This window comes from Vicia villosa, unplaced genomic scaffold, assembly GCF_029867415.1.
Source record: "Vicia villosa cultivar HV-30 ecotype Madison, WI unplaced genomic scaffold, Vvil1.0 ctg.000505F_1_1, whole genome shotgun sequence".
Classification (NCBI taxonomy): domain Eukaryota; kingdom Viridiplantae; phylum Streptophyta; class Magnoliopsida; order Fabales; family Fabaceae; genus Vicia; species Vicia villosa.
In genome coordinates, this window is record NW_026705240.1 from 179,645 (window position 1) to 195,437 (window position 15,793).

The window sequence follows — 15,793 nt, forward strand, 5'->3', positions numbered from 1 at the left end:
GAAAAGTAGCCACTTTCAGTCCAAACCAATTGCCCCATACTATTCCCAAGGTGATAAAGAGTAAGTACACATCCATATTTGATTCATATAGCACGTGAAACGCTAATACTAAACTTTTCATATTCATACACATTATTGATTTTCGTATTATACTTATAATCGTGTTTCAATTGGGTTTGATGTGTTGTTTGAGTTTGTGACATGATTCTGAGAAGATCTAAGCCATTAGATCAAAGCTTACACGTAAGGATGGGAAGACACCATGGCTAGGGATCACAAAAGCAACCCTTTCATTTTCGTATCTACAAGCAATTTTAGACCAAAACGACTGTCTCATTGAACCCGCAGCCTTTGATTTAGTAGATATGGGTTCCCCTTGTTTGTGTTTGTTTCGTTTTTGCAGGTTTTTAAAATCCCTAGATTTAGCTACGAAAAGTCATAGCAAATTTGGAGCAAAACCCTAGCAGTTTCATAGCAAAAAAGCTGGGCTAAAAACAAAGAGGATGATAAACAATAACTTGGACTTTTTGACCATCTGCGTGGCGTGAAGCAACATTCTGATTCGTCCGTTCCATCTGCGCTGGGACCCACCATTGACTTGTGTTTGAAATCATGGAGAAACGCATGATCTCTTATCATCTCACAGTCAATTTAATATCAGTTAAAGCACACAGCACGGTTGGCAAAGGTGTTTTGGTGTTGGGTGTAAGGGCCTGGGTTCGAACCCTACCATTAACACTATTATTTTTAACAATTGCATTTGTTATTTCCCTACAGATTCAGCGCTGCACTCCCACGCATGATCACGGTGCGCCTTTGTTTACCAGTAATTTCTGACAAACAAACGCTAGTCCTCCAAAGGTATATACTTTGGTAACTTACAGGATCGACTAGATTGATCCTAGGACATGTGTCTCGAGAGTTCGTATCTTTGTGATTTGATTCATGATTGATGATATTTCTGGATTATGAATATTATCAAAATCTTTTGACTAATTTCAACTTTCAAGAATCTATTAACAATAAATCTAAGTGCAACTTAAAGATTAAAGAAATAATTAACGAAAATGTAAGTAAACTACATTTAAAAGACTTTAACTTAAATTGCAGTAAGTAAATGACTTAAATGAATAAACTTGTAAATGTAAAGAAAGAAAAATAATGACTTTTGACGTAAATTTAACTTATATTGAATAAGTAAAATAAAGAGTAAACGTGGTGTTCTTCATACATACATTATATCAGCAAATTCTCTTTTCTCTAACGCTGGTACTTCGAGTAACTTTGTGAATTTCTGTATATTAATTCGAACACACTAAGTTAAACATTAAGACTTCTATTTATACTAGTTCGACCCTAACAGTCTTTACGTGGATTATTGCCACGTCCAATATTTCAAACGTTGCTTCGCTTCAGATGCTTCCATGCGTTCGCCATGCAAAACGTTCCGTTTGAATTTCAAACTTTCCCGCTTAACGCTTCGACTCTGCTGATGCCGCTGTCGAAGGGTACTTGCAAAGATTATAAAATCTCTTCAATCACATCCTTCGATAAAACAAATCTTTTCTTTCAAGGACAAGACTTAAAATAGCTTGACAAAAGCCATTTCTTCTTCATAACATAACACTTTTAAAGTATTATGATCCTTTGGTCGAAATCTCCAGCTATCAAATTGCCCCCCATAAATGTCTATTTTGAATCCATGCAGAAGTAGGCATTTTTTGATCACCAGATTTCGACTAAAACCTTTTATAAACTCAAAGGTCTAATAACTGTCAGTCAATCACGACTTGACTTCCCAAAAACGTCCTATCGAGACGTGCGTTAAATTATTGTCATCATAACTACCTATTCCTTAGAAAGTGAATAGTAATTTTTCAACTTCCTCACCAAACCGCTAGCACGTGGCCCACTACTCCTGCCAGGTGTACCCTACTGCCTCACAGAGTAGCCTTTTTCTTAGTTTTTTATATATTTCTTTTCTAATTTATTTTTTTTAACTAATCTTTTATCTTTCAATTAAACATTTTGATTAAACCAACCTATTAACCTAGATAATTAGGAATAGCTTTTTTCTTCTCACTTAATTTTATTTGGCTAATTTTTATTTTAATTAGGTTTTCATTTAATCACTTTAGTTAATCAATTAAAACTTAAAAAATCACTAAAAATAATTAGTTTTCTATGTCTTAATTAAATTAATTTTTGACATAATTTCCAATCAACTTTAATTAGGATTAACTTTTGATTTTAGGGTTTATTAATTAAAATTAGACATTAGGTTTTAATTAATTAGGTTAATTAATTTAGAATTAGGTTAACTTAGTAAATAATTAAATTAATTTGTTTTCACTTAACCTCTATTTTTTTTATAAAAAAAACTCTAAATTCTTTCTCCTCTCCTTTTCATCCTCTTCTCGATTATTCGATTCTATTCGCGCGTTTATTTATTCTTATCATGTAATTGTTCAGGAGTTGTAATAATTTTAATTAGGTTTATTTTTCTGCACCTTTATAAATTATGTAACTGCTAAGATTCGTAATAACTTTAACTAGGTTTTTTACTTTCCGCATTCCCCAATTTTTATTATAACCCCCACCCCGAAGTCTTGTAATAGTTATGATTTATTTTCTGCTTTTACTTTTTGCGCTATATACTTGTTACATGTATGTCTTAGGATTGAATGGGAAGATAAAAACAATCGTTAGATCACCTTTAATTAAAAGATAAATAAAATAACTAAATATAACACACTTCGTACTCACTCATCTCTAGGATACCCTCCTCTTGGTTGCCTTCTTGATATAATGGTCATGTCCCTCGAGTGTAGAGATACCTTTAGAAAATGTTGCCTACGATAAATATCGTCATAGTCCTTTTGATAAAAAGATCATAGTCCCTCGATGACCCTTCGATGTTGCCTACAAAATATGATCTAGTCCCTCAAGTTGCCTACAATAAATGATGATAGTCTCTTCCAATGCTAAGACATCCTTACAAGTTGCCTTCTATGACCATTTGACGACACTTCGATGTCCCTTCACATCCAATGAAAGGACTTCCTACTAATCAATTGTATGGATAGTTTCTTTCCCTTAAAACGAAAGGAAAAGAATAATAAAGACCAAAACATTAGGGGTAGGTAACTTTTAAGCTCACAACAAATTAAAGCTTCAAATACTTCTCACACTTCCTTTTTTAAAACATCTCCAAAGATAACACTTTGTATACATCTGTACAAGGATCATTACAAAGTTAAACTCTTTTACCAACTGTTTTTCTAAACACACACTACACTTTCAAACGAGTCAAACAAAAAAGTGAGCTAAGCAATTAAGAGCCCATGGATAACCATGGATACAAATGGCGCTAACACCTTCCCTTTGAATAACCTACCTCCCGAACTCAAAATCTTTAAAAAGGTCTTTCCTGTTCTTTTTGCCTTTCCTAATTGGATAAAATAAAAGTCAGTGGCGACTTTTGCTAATCGCAATATGTTTTGCGAAATAACAAAACAAAAAGTCAGTTCTCCCACCGTATTACAACTAGTGTATCATTTCCTCGTCAGATCCTATTATCTAATGATAGAGAACATAATGAGGCTCATGTACCAATCGAGGGCTTCCTATTTCAACATTTCCACCATCAATTTGCCCTCGAGGGAATTAGTAGCTCCAATGAAATCCATGAGTATGTTAATAGTGATAATGTGTTATTGGGATCACTATTGTCGTTGAATATTGCCAAAGAGGGAGGTTTGAAGTTGTCTTGTACCCGTACATCCCATATCTCCATCGACAAGGGATTGGGATCCACTGGATCCTCTTGATCGTCAATTGTATGTTGCATCTATTTCTACTGTTGCAAATCCAGCATGTTATCCTATAATGTCTCATTATGACAACATAATTCCTCCATAACATTCATAAACCCTTTGTCATCATGAAATAAGGTCAAACTATTGTTGGAATGGGAATGTGTGGTTCAAGTCAATTTTATCAGACCCCACGATAGGCGCCAAATGTACATGTTATGTACATTAATTGATAACTCTACTAATGCAAGGTCAGTAAGAGTCATACACGTATTTCTGAAAGAAGTTTTGAGTGAATCATCCTCTTGTGCTTCTTCCATTATATAAAGATTTAGGCCCATCTCAAAGGAAGGCCCGATTGATGACCTTTAATGCGATTGATTCTACTAATCATCACCTCTTAATGATGATCAAAAATCAAACTCTGATGGAAGGGATCCTCGTATTTGACATCCATGATTAGTCATACATGCATATTTAAATCATATTTGAACCGGGGATTGACCCATACCAAGGCTGGTTCGATATGTCTTGCCCGACCCACTTATAAGTCTAGTCCATTTTACCCCCTTTGGGCGGGCTGTTCCATGTCGAGCCTAATACTTAAAAAGGTGCAGGATCTAACTTGAATTAAATATTCGAAAAGCACACAATCCCTCATACATGAGACATGTAGAAATATAATGCTTTAAAGAAATTGTTGGAACTCTAGCTTTCGGAATTTGGAATGCAGAGATACCAAAGAAGATGAGAGAAAATTCAATAGAGAAGTCAAATTATAGTGATAAAATAAAGGCTACTAATTATAACTATGCGTCTAATTATATTCTAACTCAATCTAACTAATTATTATTAGATAAATAACCAAATACTCCCTCCGTCTCAAAATAAGTGTCATAGTTGACACTTTCACACAGATTAAAAAAATGTAATAAATGAAAGAGAAAACGATAATTTTAACAAATTATCCTTATTGCTTATTGGTGTATTTTTTTTTTTGAACCTGCTTATTGGTGTATTATAATCATCATTAATGCAAAGTGAGAGAAACATAAATTATAAGCATTCATTAGAAGATATAATTAGAAGATAAAAATTAAAATTTCATTAAAAACTAAAAAAAAATTATATTTAAAATAAATAATTGTTAAAAATGTGACATTTATTTTGGAAAAGAAGAAGTACCAACTATCTTAAATTAGCTAATATCTTGCACAAATCAAAATGCAATTTTTTTCAAAAAAGAAATATCTATATTTAATCTCAAAAACACGTTAGAGAAAAAAAAAAGGTTATGCAAACAATTAATTTTATAATAAATTTGAGATGCCGTGTATGAACGTAGGACGGTGATCTAACGCAAAAGCATCCAAGAGCGTGTTTGGCTAAACAAGAACATATTCGCGTTTCAGCGATTCCATAAGCGCGTTTTTTAAGTCAAAAAACGCGTCCCCAAACAGACGCAAATAGGAAAGTGGACACAGAACATTCTAGAAGTAGAAAAACAACGCAACCTTGCCTGTCCCTTTTTCTCTCTCTTTCTCACCTTATTATCCCTTTCCCCTCAGACTCAAATCAAATCCAATTCTTCTTCCATCAAACCCTTTTCAATTTCAACTTTCTCTTCTCCCTAAATTCTCACCTTCCGAATCCTTGGTTTTGAGCATGGCATCCAAGCGCATCCTCAAGGAACTCAAGGATTTGCAGAAGGATCCTCCTACCTCATGCAGCGCAGGTGAAACCCTAGTTTTTGTTTTACCCCTTTTTGTTGTTGTGTTTTTGGTTGGTGATTGTTAAATCTTAAGGATCTGTTATGTTATGAGTTTTTGGGATGATTAGGATTTAGGAATATACAAGATTTTTGAGGGTTTCAAAATTATTGTTAGAAGTGTTATGGTTTAAGAAGTTAGGTGTGTTGATGGTTTAATTTTAATAAGTCTGTGTGTTGTTGTGATTTTCAGGTCCTGTTGCTGAGGATATGTTTCACTGGCAAGCAACCATCATGGGGCCGGCTGATAGCCCCTATTCAGGTGGTGTGTTTTTGGTTTCGATTCATTTTCCTCCGGATTATCCATTCAAGCCACCAAAGGTAACCAAACGCTAACTTGTTACGACGTTAGTTGCTTGTTTGTATTGTCTGTTTTTATGATGTTAATAATTCATTTGGATTTGTTTGTTTGTTATTCAAATTGCTTCAAGGCAGATCTTGTATCTTGTTTATATATTTTGTAGCATGATTGCTTTATTTGTATATATTTGAGGGGCAGATGTTTGTTAATCCGACCGTGTTGTTGTTGTTTCTAGTGAGTTTATTATTTTTGAATAAATGCAACAAAAAAGGTTTGAAAAGCGTATGCGAGCTTAAAGAAAGCACGATAATACCACTACGCCGAGTATTGCACATTAAACACGAATAGATATATTACATATTTGCTCCCCTTAAAATATCTTTCAGAATCTGCACTTCAAAATAAGTTTGCACCTTCATATTTTGGGCTTGTGCCTCTTGTCCATGAACATGCTTTTATATTTATCTTTTGCTGTAGCATGTGGATATTTGCTAGCTTTTGCTGTATTGGATGGTAGAAAATATCACATGGTTATTGGTTCTCTGGTTGGTTATAAATCTGATTATTTGTCACTAATTCTTCACGACCTCTAATGGTGTTGAAAAAACTAATAAGCTGTTAGACGAGCTTTTATTTCAATTATATTTGCCTTTCATTTTCTTATTTCCTCGTCAAATATTCATTTTCTTCTTCCTCGACAATTAACAGTATAATTGTCTGGTTTAATTTGTTCACAAGTTACAAATGTTGTTTTATTGCTTGTTAGTCAATTTTGTAAAATCTTGTACCGTGTGTCTAGTTAAATAGTCTAGAAATGATAAAGTTATTTTAATACTGCAGGTTGCATTTAGGACCAAGGTGTTCCACCCAAACATCAACAGTAATGGAAGTATCTGTCTCGACATTCTCAAGGAACAATGGAGCCCCGCATTGACCATTTCCAAGGTTTGATTTTACTTGTTCTTGATAATTGATGATTATGAATGAAGTTTAAGCTATATGTGACCCTGGATTGTGTTGTGTTACTTTTAGAATGATTCACAAACTCCATGTGAAAAATATTGGACAAATATGTTTTCATGTTTTGATCTTATTTACATGCGTATGCCAATATTGGACAAATACAAATTCTGGCTCTGAAATGCGTTTGCCTACTGAAATTTAGAATCACAAACTTTGCTAATTGTTTGGAAATTCAATTGAAGCATAAACTTTAATCAAGGAATGAGGCTTATTTTCACATGTAAAATTTATCTATCCATGTCTCTTTGTACTCTTATAATTTCTATTACTTACTGCTGTAATCTCATCGATGATTTTATGTGTTTCATGTACTACTTGCGCTTGTATTATTATTATTTTTTTTGGGAAATTTGAAAACCTACCACCAAAAAGAATGATTCCAGATATGCTTAATGTCATATATATCCAAATTTTAAAAGCAACAAAGAATTGTAAATCTTCATCGATGATTAGTTCGTAAGAGAAAAATTAGGTCACTAATATTTCAAATGCAGAAGTGGCTGAATATAAATATCTATTCTTTTTGTTGACTAGAGAGATAGTTTGTCCTGATTATACGATTCATAGAAATTTACTGCTAGAAATTGAATGTGTTATTTTTCTCCTTGTTTAATGAGCATCGATTGGAATGATGATGTTGTGTATGTGTCATGCTGTTTCTCTAAATCTCAAATAATAAACCTAACTTTCACTATTTTAGGTACTTTTGTCAATTTGCTCGTTGCTGACGGATCCTAATCCCGACGATCCTTTGGTGCCTGAGATCGCACATATGTACAAGACCGACAGGACCAAGTACGAAGCCACCGCACGCAGCTGGACACAGAAGTATGCCATGGGATGACCAAATCATCCTCTCAGCCGTTTAATGCAACCATGCACCATGAATTTATGTAAAACCAAAGATATTTTGAATGATTGTTTTTGTTATTGTTGTCAATGGAACTCAACCATTGCAAGGGAAATTAATTGTCATTTGTGAATATTCACGAGACATTTGGTGCAAACTTTTTGGTTGTTTACATGCTATTCTCAACCGAGGATGATAAATGAAAATTTTAATTACCAACAAGGTAATTGCTGCATGTTCATTTTTAATTTTGACAGTCCTTATTAATTTTTTTTTGTTTGGTCTTAGTTTTAAAGGTTATATAATAGTAACTGATAGCATGTTCATTTTTTTGACCTATGATCATATTCAAGTCTGTGTTAGATTCCTAGTTATGATGATGTTGTCATTCCTGAGGTTGATTTATGTTTAATACTTCCTTCATCTCAAAATAAAAGTCGTTTCGTTTAAGGTTGTTATATACTCCCTCCGTTCCTTTTTAAGTGTCACACTTGCTAAAATTTAGATTACCAAGACAACCAAAAAAGAACTAATATTTTCACCTTTTTTCCTAATTTACCCTTACCTTTATCATTTCTCTTTCATAAACACTCATCAATTAACGTGTCAATTAAAAAAGCAGGGATATAATTGACTTTATACCTATAAAGTGACAATTAAATAGAAACAATTTTTTTTTGCCAAAAGTGACACTTATAAAGGAACGGAGAGAGTACAGATTAAGAAAAGTAATTAAGAAAAGTAATGATTGAGTTAATAAAAGTAACACTCTTACAAAATTATCCTTAATTATTATTGGTTAATATACATTGTCATATCTTGAAATCTTGAAAGTAGTGTAGATAAGGTAATGATGGTAAGAGTTAATCAATGTTAGCATTGGAAAAGCAAAGAGACAACTTTTTAAAGCTAAAAAGACACTAAAGCTAAAAAGACACTTATTTTGAGATTGGGTATCTGGCTAAATTTTGCTGTCTTTCCAACCTAAAAAATCCATCTTGACCTGTTTTTTTTTTTTTTTTTTGCGAGTCCAAGCTGCAACAGGCATTAGCTTTGACTTGGACCATCCTCAACTCTGGCACTCTAATATATACAGCTTAGGTTCCTCTGTCTTAGACTTGTGTTCGGGGTTGACCGGCATACCAAGTATGCCCTCTGGTCACTATTATAAATAACTTTTTTTTTTGTTGGTACATTTGACTATTAATGTATCTAGTCTATATATGAACTATATACATTAATAGTTAAATGTACGTAAAAAAATAAAAGTTGCAAATTGCTTATAAACCGATGGTGTTACTTATAAGGAGATCTATTATTGCATAGGTTGGAAATTCTGAAAACAATGAATGTGCAGAGGCTCATGGTAAAATGTTCCTTTCATGAAAATGAAAGCTCGTTCTTTGCAGTCTTGATTTTGACACTGGGCGTAGTAGTACTTCACAAACACAACTGAAAAAATACGAATGATGATACTGCCCTTATTTAACGGATGATGAAAGCAACTGACAAGTCAATGTGGTTTTTTTTTCTTCCCAAGGGGATTGTGTGTGATAGTTGTTTTACTTTATAAAGAGGTACCAATTGGAATGAGGGGTTTATTTGTTTAAAGAAATTGAAAGTGGGGTTTTAGTATGCGTGAGAAAAGTGAGATATTTTGGGATTTAAGGAGCAAAATAGATTATTAAAATGAAAATTGTGTATGGTGTTCTATAAGGAAAATACTAGAACCGCACCGGCTAACAGTAACTACTTTCTCTCCATTGAAATAAAAAAAAATACTCATTGTAATGAATTAAATCCTCTAATTAAAAAAAATGTTACTTTGGAGTTGAATATAAGCAACAAATTTCATGTTCTATGATATATAATGTTTACAAACGAACACTAATTAATTTCACACACACTAATTAATTATGCCAACCTACTAAGAAAAAAAAAACATATGTGCGTCAATAAGTTTGGTGCGAACGATAGACATATTTGAATCATGAGAAATTTTTTATACACTTTGTAAGAGTGAAAAAATTTCTTGAAAATCTTCGAGATGCACCTCAAATGCATTATAAATGATGTTTTCGGAGATGCATTTTCGAAATCACCCTTAATGCGTAAAAAAAGTATTTTGGATATGCATCTTTAAAATCACGGACAATGATATTTTTTTTAATCATCAAAATTTTGATATATAATTAGATTAAAACGATAATCGAAACGCAAACGGAAAATGATAAAAAAATAGAAAATGATAATAAACACAACATATTATTCAGGAATAAAAAATAAAACATAAATTGTTCATAAATTGTTCTAGAATAAAAAAAAAAAGCATAGTCTACTGCTTATCCTAATCCTGACCCCCGGCCCCTCCTCCACCTTTTGTATCCCACTGCACTTATTGCCTCCCTAACCACCTTCTCTATGATGACCACTGCCTCAAGACCGTCCCTCTCAATGATCCCAAAGTTCAAAGCCTCCTACCCAATCAACTGTATTCGCTGACAGATCGCCAAGACATTAGTGACATGGTCATCCCGGGCCTGTTGGTTTTCCAAAATCTTTTCATGAGTTGACCTAGGTGGACGTCCAGAAGCATCCGCTGTCATGTAGGGTGTGACACTGTGTAAAATCATGTCACGTATCCCTTTACACAATGCTAACTGTTGGATGCCTGCATCAACCGATACTCTCGTGGCACCATATGATGCTCCAAATCCTCAAAGATGCCATCTAGATTCCGGCGGACATAGCCTGCAATGGAGATCTGAGTATGGTCTGAACATAGCCAAAATGCCGCATGCATTGCTCCGTTGTTGTTTTCTAGCCTCTCTCTACCAAAGAATGTTGGTGATGGAATTGGGAGTAAAAATCCCCAAAACCATCCCTAGAATGCAACCTCAATCACCCAAAAATGCAACTTTTACACAATTTTTACACCAAACAACCACATTTTATAAGTTATACTTCAACCTATTAACTTTAAATGATTCTAAACAACTTATTATACACATGCAAAGTAGAAAATAGAATTTTAAGAAACTTACTCAAGTTTGGAGCTTTGAGAGTTGTTGAAATGTGTTGATATTAGGAGTTGAAATGAGTTGCAATTTGTCGAGATGAGTAGAAATCAGTTGATATGAGTTTTGAAAGTAGATATTTTGGGGGTTTTGGGTGTTTGAGTTTGAAAACAAAAGAGAATGAGGGGTTGCAGTCGTGGGTTTAATGTATAAACCCTAATTCGAAGAAGCATCTCTGAATAGCCCAAAACTTATTAAAAAGATGTTTCAGATATGCATGTCCGAAAACACCCTTAAAAAATTGAAATGTGGTGCGTTCTGATATGCATCTCCGAATTTAGGGGGTAAATATAAACTTTCGCCAAAGGCCCCCAAGAAGGTTAAGGGGTTTAAAAAGAAATTCCCTTGAATCATTGAATAACTATACCACGAGTCTTCACTATTTCATATAGGTCCAATTAAGTTACAATTGGTCTTAACTTGACCGGGTAAAAAATTATACAACAACAACTTTTTTCATTAGAAAAACATCCCATTAAAGTAAAAAGTTAGTCTGAATTTTAAACTTTGGACTCATTCCATAAACAATATTGTCGTATGTTTTGCTTGTGTGTGTTAGGCATATGAGTGAGTTTGAATTTTAAAATGCGGACACACCCTTAGATAAAATTTTACGCATTGCCTGGGTTTATATTTTAGATTAATTAGGTAGATTAAGATTTCAATATTCGGACACACCTTTGGAGAATGTTATGAACTTTTTGACAGTATTTAGAAAGAAAGTGCATTCATTATTCACACAATATATCACACACATAAGTAAAACATAACTATTGCCAAAGTTTCATAAACTAATTCAAAAATTATACATATGTTATTCATGAAATACAGCGAACCATATAAATTTTCAAATTCCTTACAAAATACAAATAAAAATACAACTACTATGTATATCTAACACTGCTGTTACTCCTATGCATCCTATAATATAGTGCATGTCGTGCCTGTGCTAAGATTGCCTGGAGTGCTCACAAGAGAACCTTCCTGAAACTTTGGCTTTTATCCTGATAGCAACAACATAATGATGATACTCACCGTACAGTGTGAAAGATATCATCTGCGAGGATGCATACAATTCATTCGTCATATTATTCTTAAGTGAGATGACCTGACGCGCTCGTGGATAATACTTATTATAGTCGTCAACACACTCCCAGTCGGTTATACTTAGAAAATGTTGGAGGATCTATGCGTGAAAATGGTTCAGATGATATATTAGTAAGTGTGTAACACATGTATTGTGAAATTAATATCGATAAGGGTGTAAATAAATCACCTAAAATACACAGTTGCTTCCTGTCATCTGTCTCGTCTTCAATAAACTACCTTCACCTAACTTGGAGTAGAGATAAACCAAACAAGATGTCTCCCAATTGTAATCGTAACTTCTCTCCAAGTTCGTGAAGCATTTAATGTAGGCAACATCAAAATAGATCACTCTTTTGTCCATAAAAATGCCAGTGACAACCAAGTTCAAAAAGTATGTCCTTAATGCACATACTCCATGCTAGGCAACCTGTGCCTCATCATCTGAAGCATCCACAATCGTATTTAAGAGGTAAATATAGTTTTTTATAGGAATGAAAATCTAGAAATACATCCCATGATGTCTTCTATCTTCCATCTGGTTGAGGGCCTCAAGTTAAGTAATTCTAGTATCTAGAATGGTCAATTAATCTTCAGGTGATCATAATATGTAGGATGCATGATACATCATCAAGTTTGATAATCATATCACCGATCATAAGATGAAATGATGACGTCTCTGTGTGTCATATCTCAACAGATGTAAATAATAGACCATGTCACAGTACTGCAAAAATAAATACATCAACATCAAACAACTCAATTAGTGTAAAACAGTTGCTTAAAAGAGTAACAAAACATTTACGCTACCTTTTCCTTTTACACGTGAACTGCAACATTGTGTGCATACAGAGGAAGTAGTGAAATGTTTTCACCCCTTGAGGTAAGATCAAGTCTGGTTGATGTGGATCATGTGCATATACAATAGCATGAATAAGAACATTATGTGCTTCGTCATAAATCAGAGATACATGATCCCATGAAGACGATTCCTCAGTAGTACACGACGACTCTTCAATTGCAGGTCCCGAGAGTCTAATTTTCTTCCTGTGCAATGAAGCATGTTAAGCCACTCAATCATGTTTGTAGCTCTGTTGTTTGTCTGTCATTTTTTCTGTAAAATTAAAAAGAAATGTATCAACAAACATAATTAAAAAACATAATGAATAATAAAAAAATTCAGATTTTGTTATTCGTACCAAGGGCCTGGATTTCAAAATCCAAACAAAAACGAACCAGAGCAAAATGCGCTCATGAACATCCCTAACCTCAAATGACTCAAATTCACACGAAATCTTATTAAGAAAAAACAAAAAGTACATTTCTATTGAATGTATTATAATGTAGCATAACTTTAATATATTAATGAATTGCATACATTATACATTAAAAAACAAGGATATGAGAAACTTTCAAAATGTGAGAGTTGTTTATGCCTATTTTGAATGTCGAGGAGTATAAGTTGATGAAGAGCCTAGGTTTGAACGTACACGGTAAAACTTGGTAGAAAGTTTGGAATAATGTCAGAGTTGGGAGACATAACGCTGTTGATTTTGTTTTGTTTCAAATGGAAGGAAAGAAGAGGGAAAAACAAGGCGCATGTAACACCTGAGGCCGAAGGGGGGCAATGAGTGGTTGCCGAATTCACATCGGAAAGAGAGGGATCCTGAGGTTGTGCAGGGACGAGACTGCATGGTTGAAGGAAGGTTTATAAGGATTGACTGTTACTGCCTATACTAACAAGATACATCTTTCTTTCGGTAGCCTAACAAATAAGAACTCTATATTTAAGGAGATTTGACTTAGAGTAGTATTTGGATGGGTGACTTTATGGGAAGTTTCCCAAAAAGTGTGTGAGTGGGGACAAAGCATGCTGAAAAGACTCGTGTTGGTTTGTGGGGTAAGTCGGTAATCCTGAAAGCGGTCCAGTATGTTACAAATGATATTAGAGTCAGACTTCTCCCAATACGATGTGATTCAAGGACGAACCAATGAGAAGGATCCTAAGGCCTAAGGCTGTGCATGGATGAGACTGCATGATTAAAAGAATACTTATAAGAATTAATTAGTACAACATATACTAACAAGATGTATCTTCCTTTCAGTAAACTAACAAATAAGAACTCCTAGTTAAGGAGGCTTGAATTGGAGTAAGATTTAGATGTGTAACCTTTTGGGAAGTTTCCCGAAAAGCGTGTGAGTGAGGATAAAACTGGCTGAAAAGACCTGTGTTTGTTTATGGGGTAAGTCGGTAATCGTTAAAGCAATCTGGGGGCATTACAACATGCGTACCTTAATGAAAGCGTTCAGATTTTAAAATTCGTAAGTTGAATTCGGAGTTTGAAATCCGGACATTTCTTTTAATCATAAATTAGAGAGCAAACAGATCAGGGTATAGCTTTTCAGTCCAGTGCTGGTGAAATTGTACAATGCAATGGCGATGAACCATGCCATATAAAGGAACTAAATCATCGGTTATGAGCTTTAGGAATGTGATCTGAATATCCCCAATTTTTGACACACTATCAACTACTTTCTCTGAAGCATTTTCAATGAAACAATAACAAATGCTACCTTGCCTCCTTTCTTAGCGGCGAAGACATCCTGGGTAGTCTTTTTCTTGCTTGCTTCAAACACCATATTGAATATCTAAAATCGAGAACATGAGAAGAAAATATAAATCTAGTGAAGTGGAAATGAATTTGCAGGGGTTTATATTTTGAGAGATTTCTTCTCCTTTCTCCATTTAATTTCTTTTAAAACTTATTTTATTTTTTATTTTATTCAAACAATTAATAATTCCATTAAAATGTAAATAATTCATTGGTCTTGTGCCATGTCATTTAAACAATGCCACATATAAAAAAAATGCCACTTTAATGTTTTTTAGACGAAAAATGAGGATGGTGAAGTACACTGTTTAAAAATAAAATAGAAAGAGTGATTTTATGAGATGGATAAAATAAACATATTGATTTCATTGACATTTTTTAACATATACTAGTATAATTATATATTAGAGACAAAAAGGTTATTAAGAGACTGATGAAACAATTAATTTGAGAGGACGAAGTATTGTACAATTATTGGTGAAATCTTACCATCAATTTGAAACAAATTAAGGGAACAACAAAAAGATAGTAAAAACAATTTAAGTCTCGTAACAAGTAGATACATAATTAAAATCAATCATCAATACCCTCACGAGAATAAGCAAGGAAACAGAAATAGGGTCACTAGTTTCTGAAACTTTTGTTTTTTGTTTTTGTTTTTCAAAATAATTATTTGGCTCTCTCAATGTACGTGTTTGACTTGCCAACTTTGCTTCGTCTTGAAGCCAAAACCTAACTCAACTAAAACTTTTTAAGCAATTTCCCCTTACAAGACGGTGTTAACGTTTTCTTTATCTTGTTTTATACTTTTATTCATCCTTAGCCATATTGCTTTTTTGCGTCGTTCCATATATCATATAGTACTATGATTTTTTATTTGACTCAGTCATTTATGTATGATTGATTGTCATTAAGAAATATCAGGAAACAACAGTAATTAATTTAATTGCTTTCTCGGTCTTAATATAACTAGTTTGATGGATTGACTTATACCGTTTTTTATTTATTCAAATATTGATGTAGTATTCATTTTTATCATATATATATATATATATATATATATATATATATATATATATATATATATATATATATATATATATATATATATATATATATATATAATTTCTTTACCCACCTTCCTATGGGGTCACTCCCAGCGAAAACCCAAAACTGCCCCTGCTTCGGAGATGCATCTCCGAAGTTTTTTTTTTTTTTTGAATTTTTTTTGACTTCGGAAATGCATCTCCGAAAACACCAA

General features: G+C 33.4%; 1 protein-coding gene across 1 annotated transcript; it reads left to right on the top strand.

The window, feature by feature from the left end:
• Positions 1–5,284: 5,284 nt before the first annotated feature.
• Positions 5,285–8,005, top strand: LOC131629030 (ubiquitin-conjugating enzyme E2 28-like). Its single transcript, XM_058899827.1, has 4 exons — positions 5,285–5,550; positions 5,777–5,904; positions 6,725–6,829; positions 7,608–8,005. Exons 1-4 carry the CDS (start codon positions 5,481–5,483, stop codon positions 7,749–7,751), a joined length of 447 nt encoding a protein of 148 aa, XP_058755810.1. The 5' UTR covers positions 5,285–5,480; the 3' UTR covers positions 7,752–8,005.
• The last annotated feature ends 7,788 nt before the right edge of the window (positions 8,006–15,793 follow it).

What these genes read in the sequence shown, in the direction of transcription:
- LOC131629030 (XM_058899827.1), top strand. Translation starts at nt 5,481, where the DNA reads ATGGCATCCAAGCGCATCCTCAAGGAACTCAAGGATTTGCAGAAGGAT. An exon ending in ATCCATTCAAGCCACCAAAG is followed by an intron (nt 5,905 to 6,724) that starts GTAACCAAACGC and finishes TTAATACTGCAG; the next exon opens with GTTGCATTTAGGACCAAGGT. An exon ending in CCGCATTGACCATTTCCAAG is followed by an intron (nt 6,830 to 7,607) that starts GTTTGATTTTAC and finishes TCACTATTTTAG; the next exon opens with GTACTTTTGTCAATTTGCTC.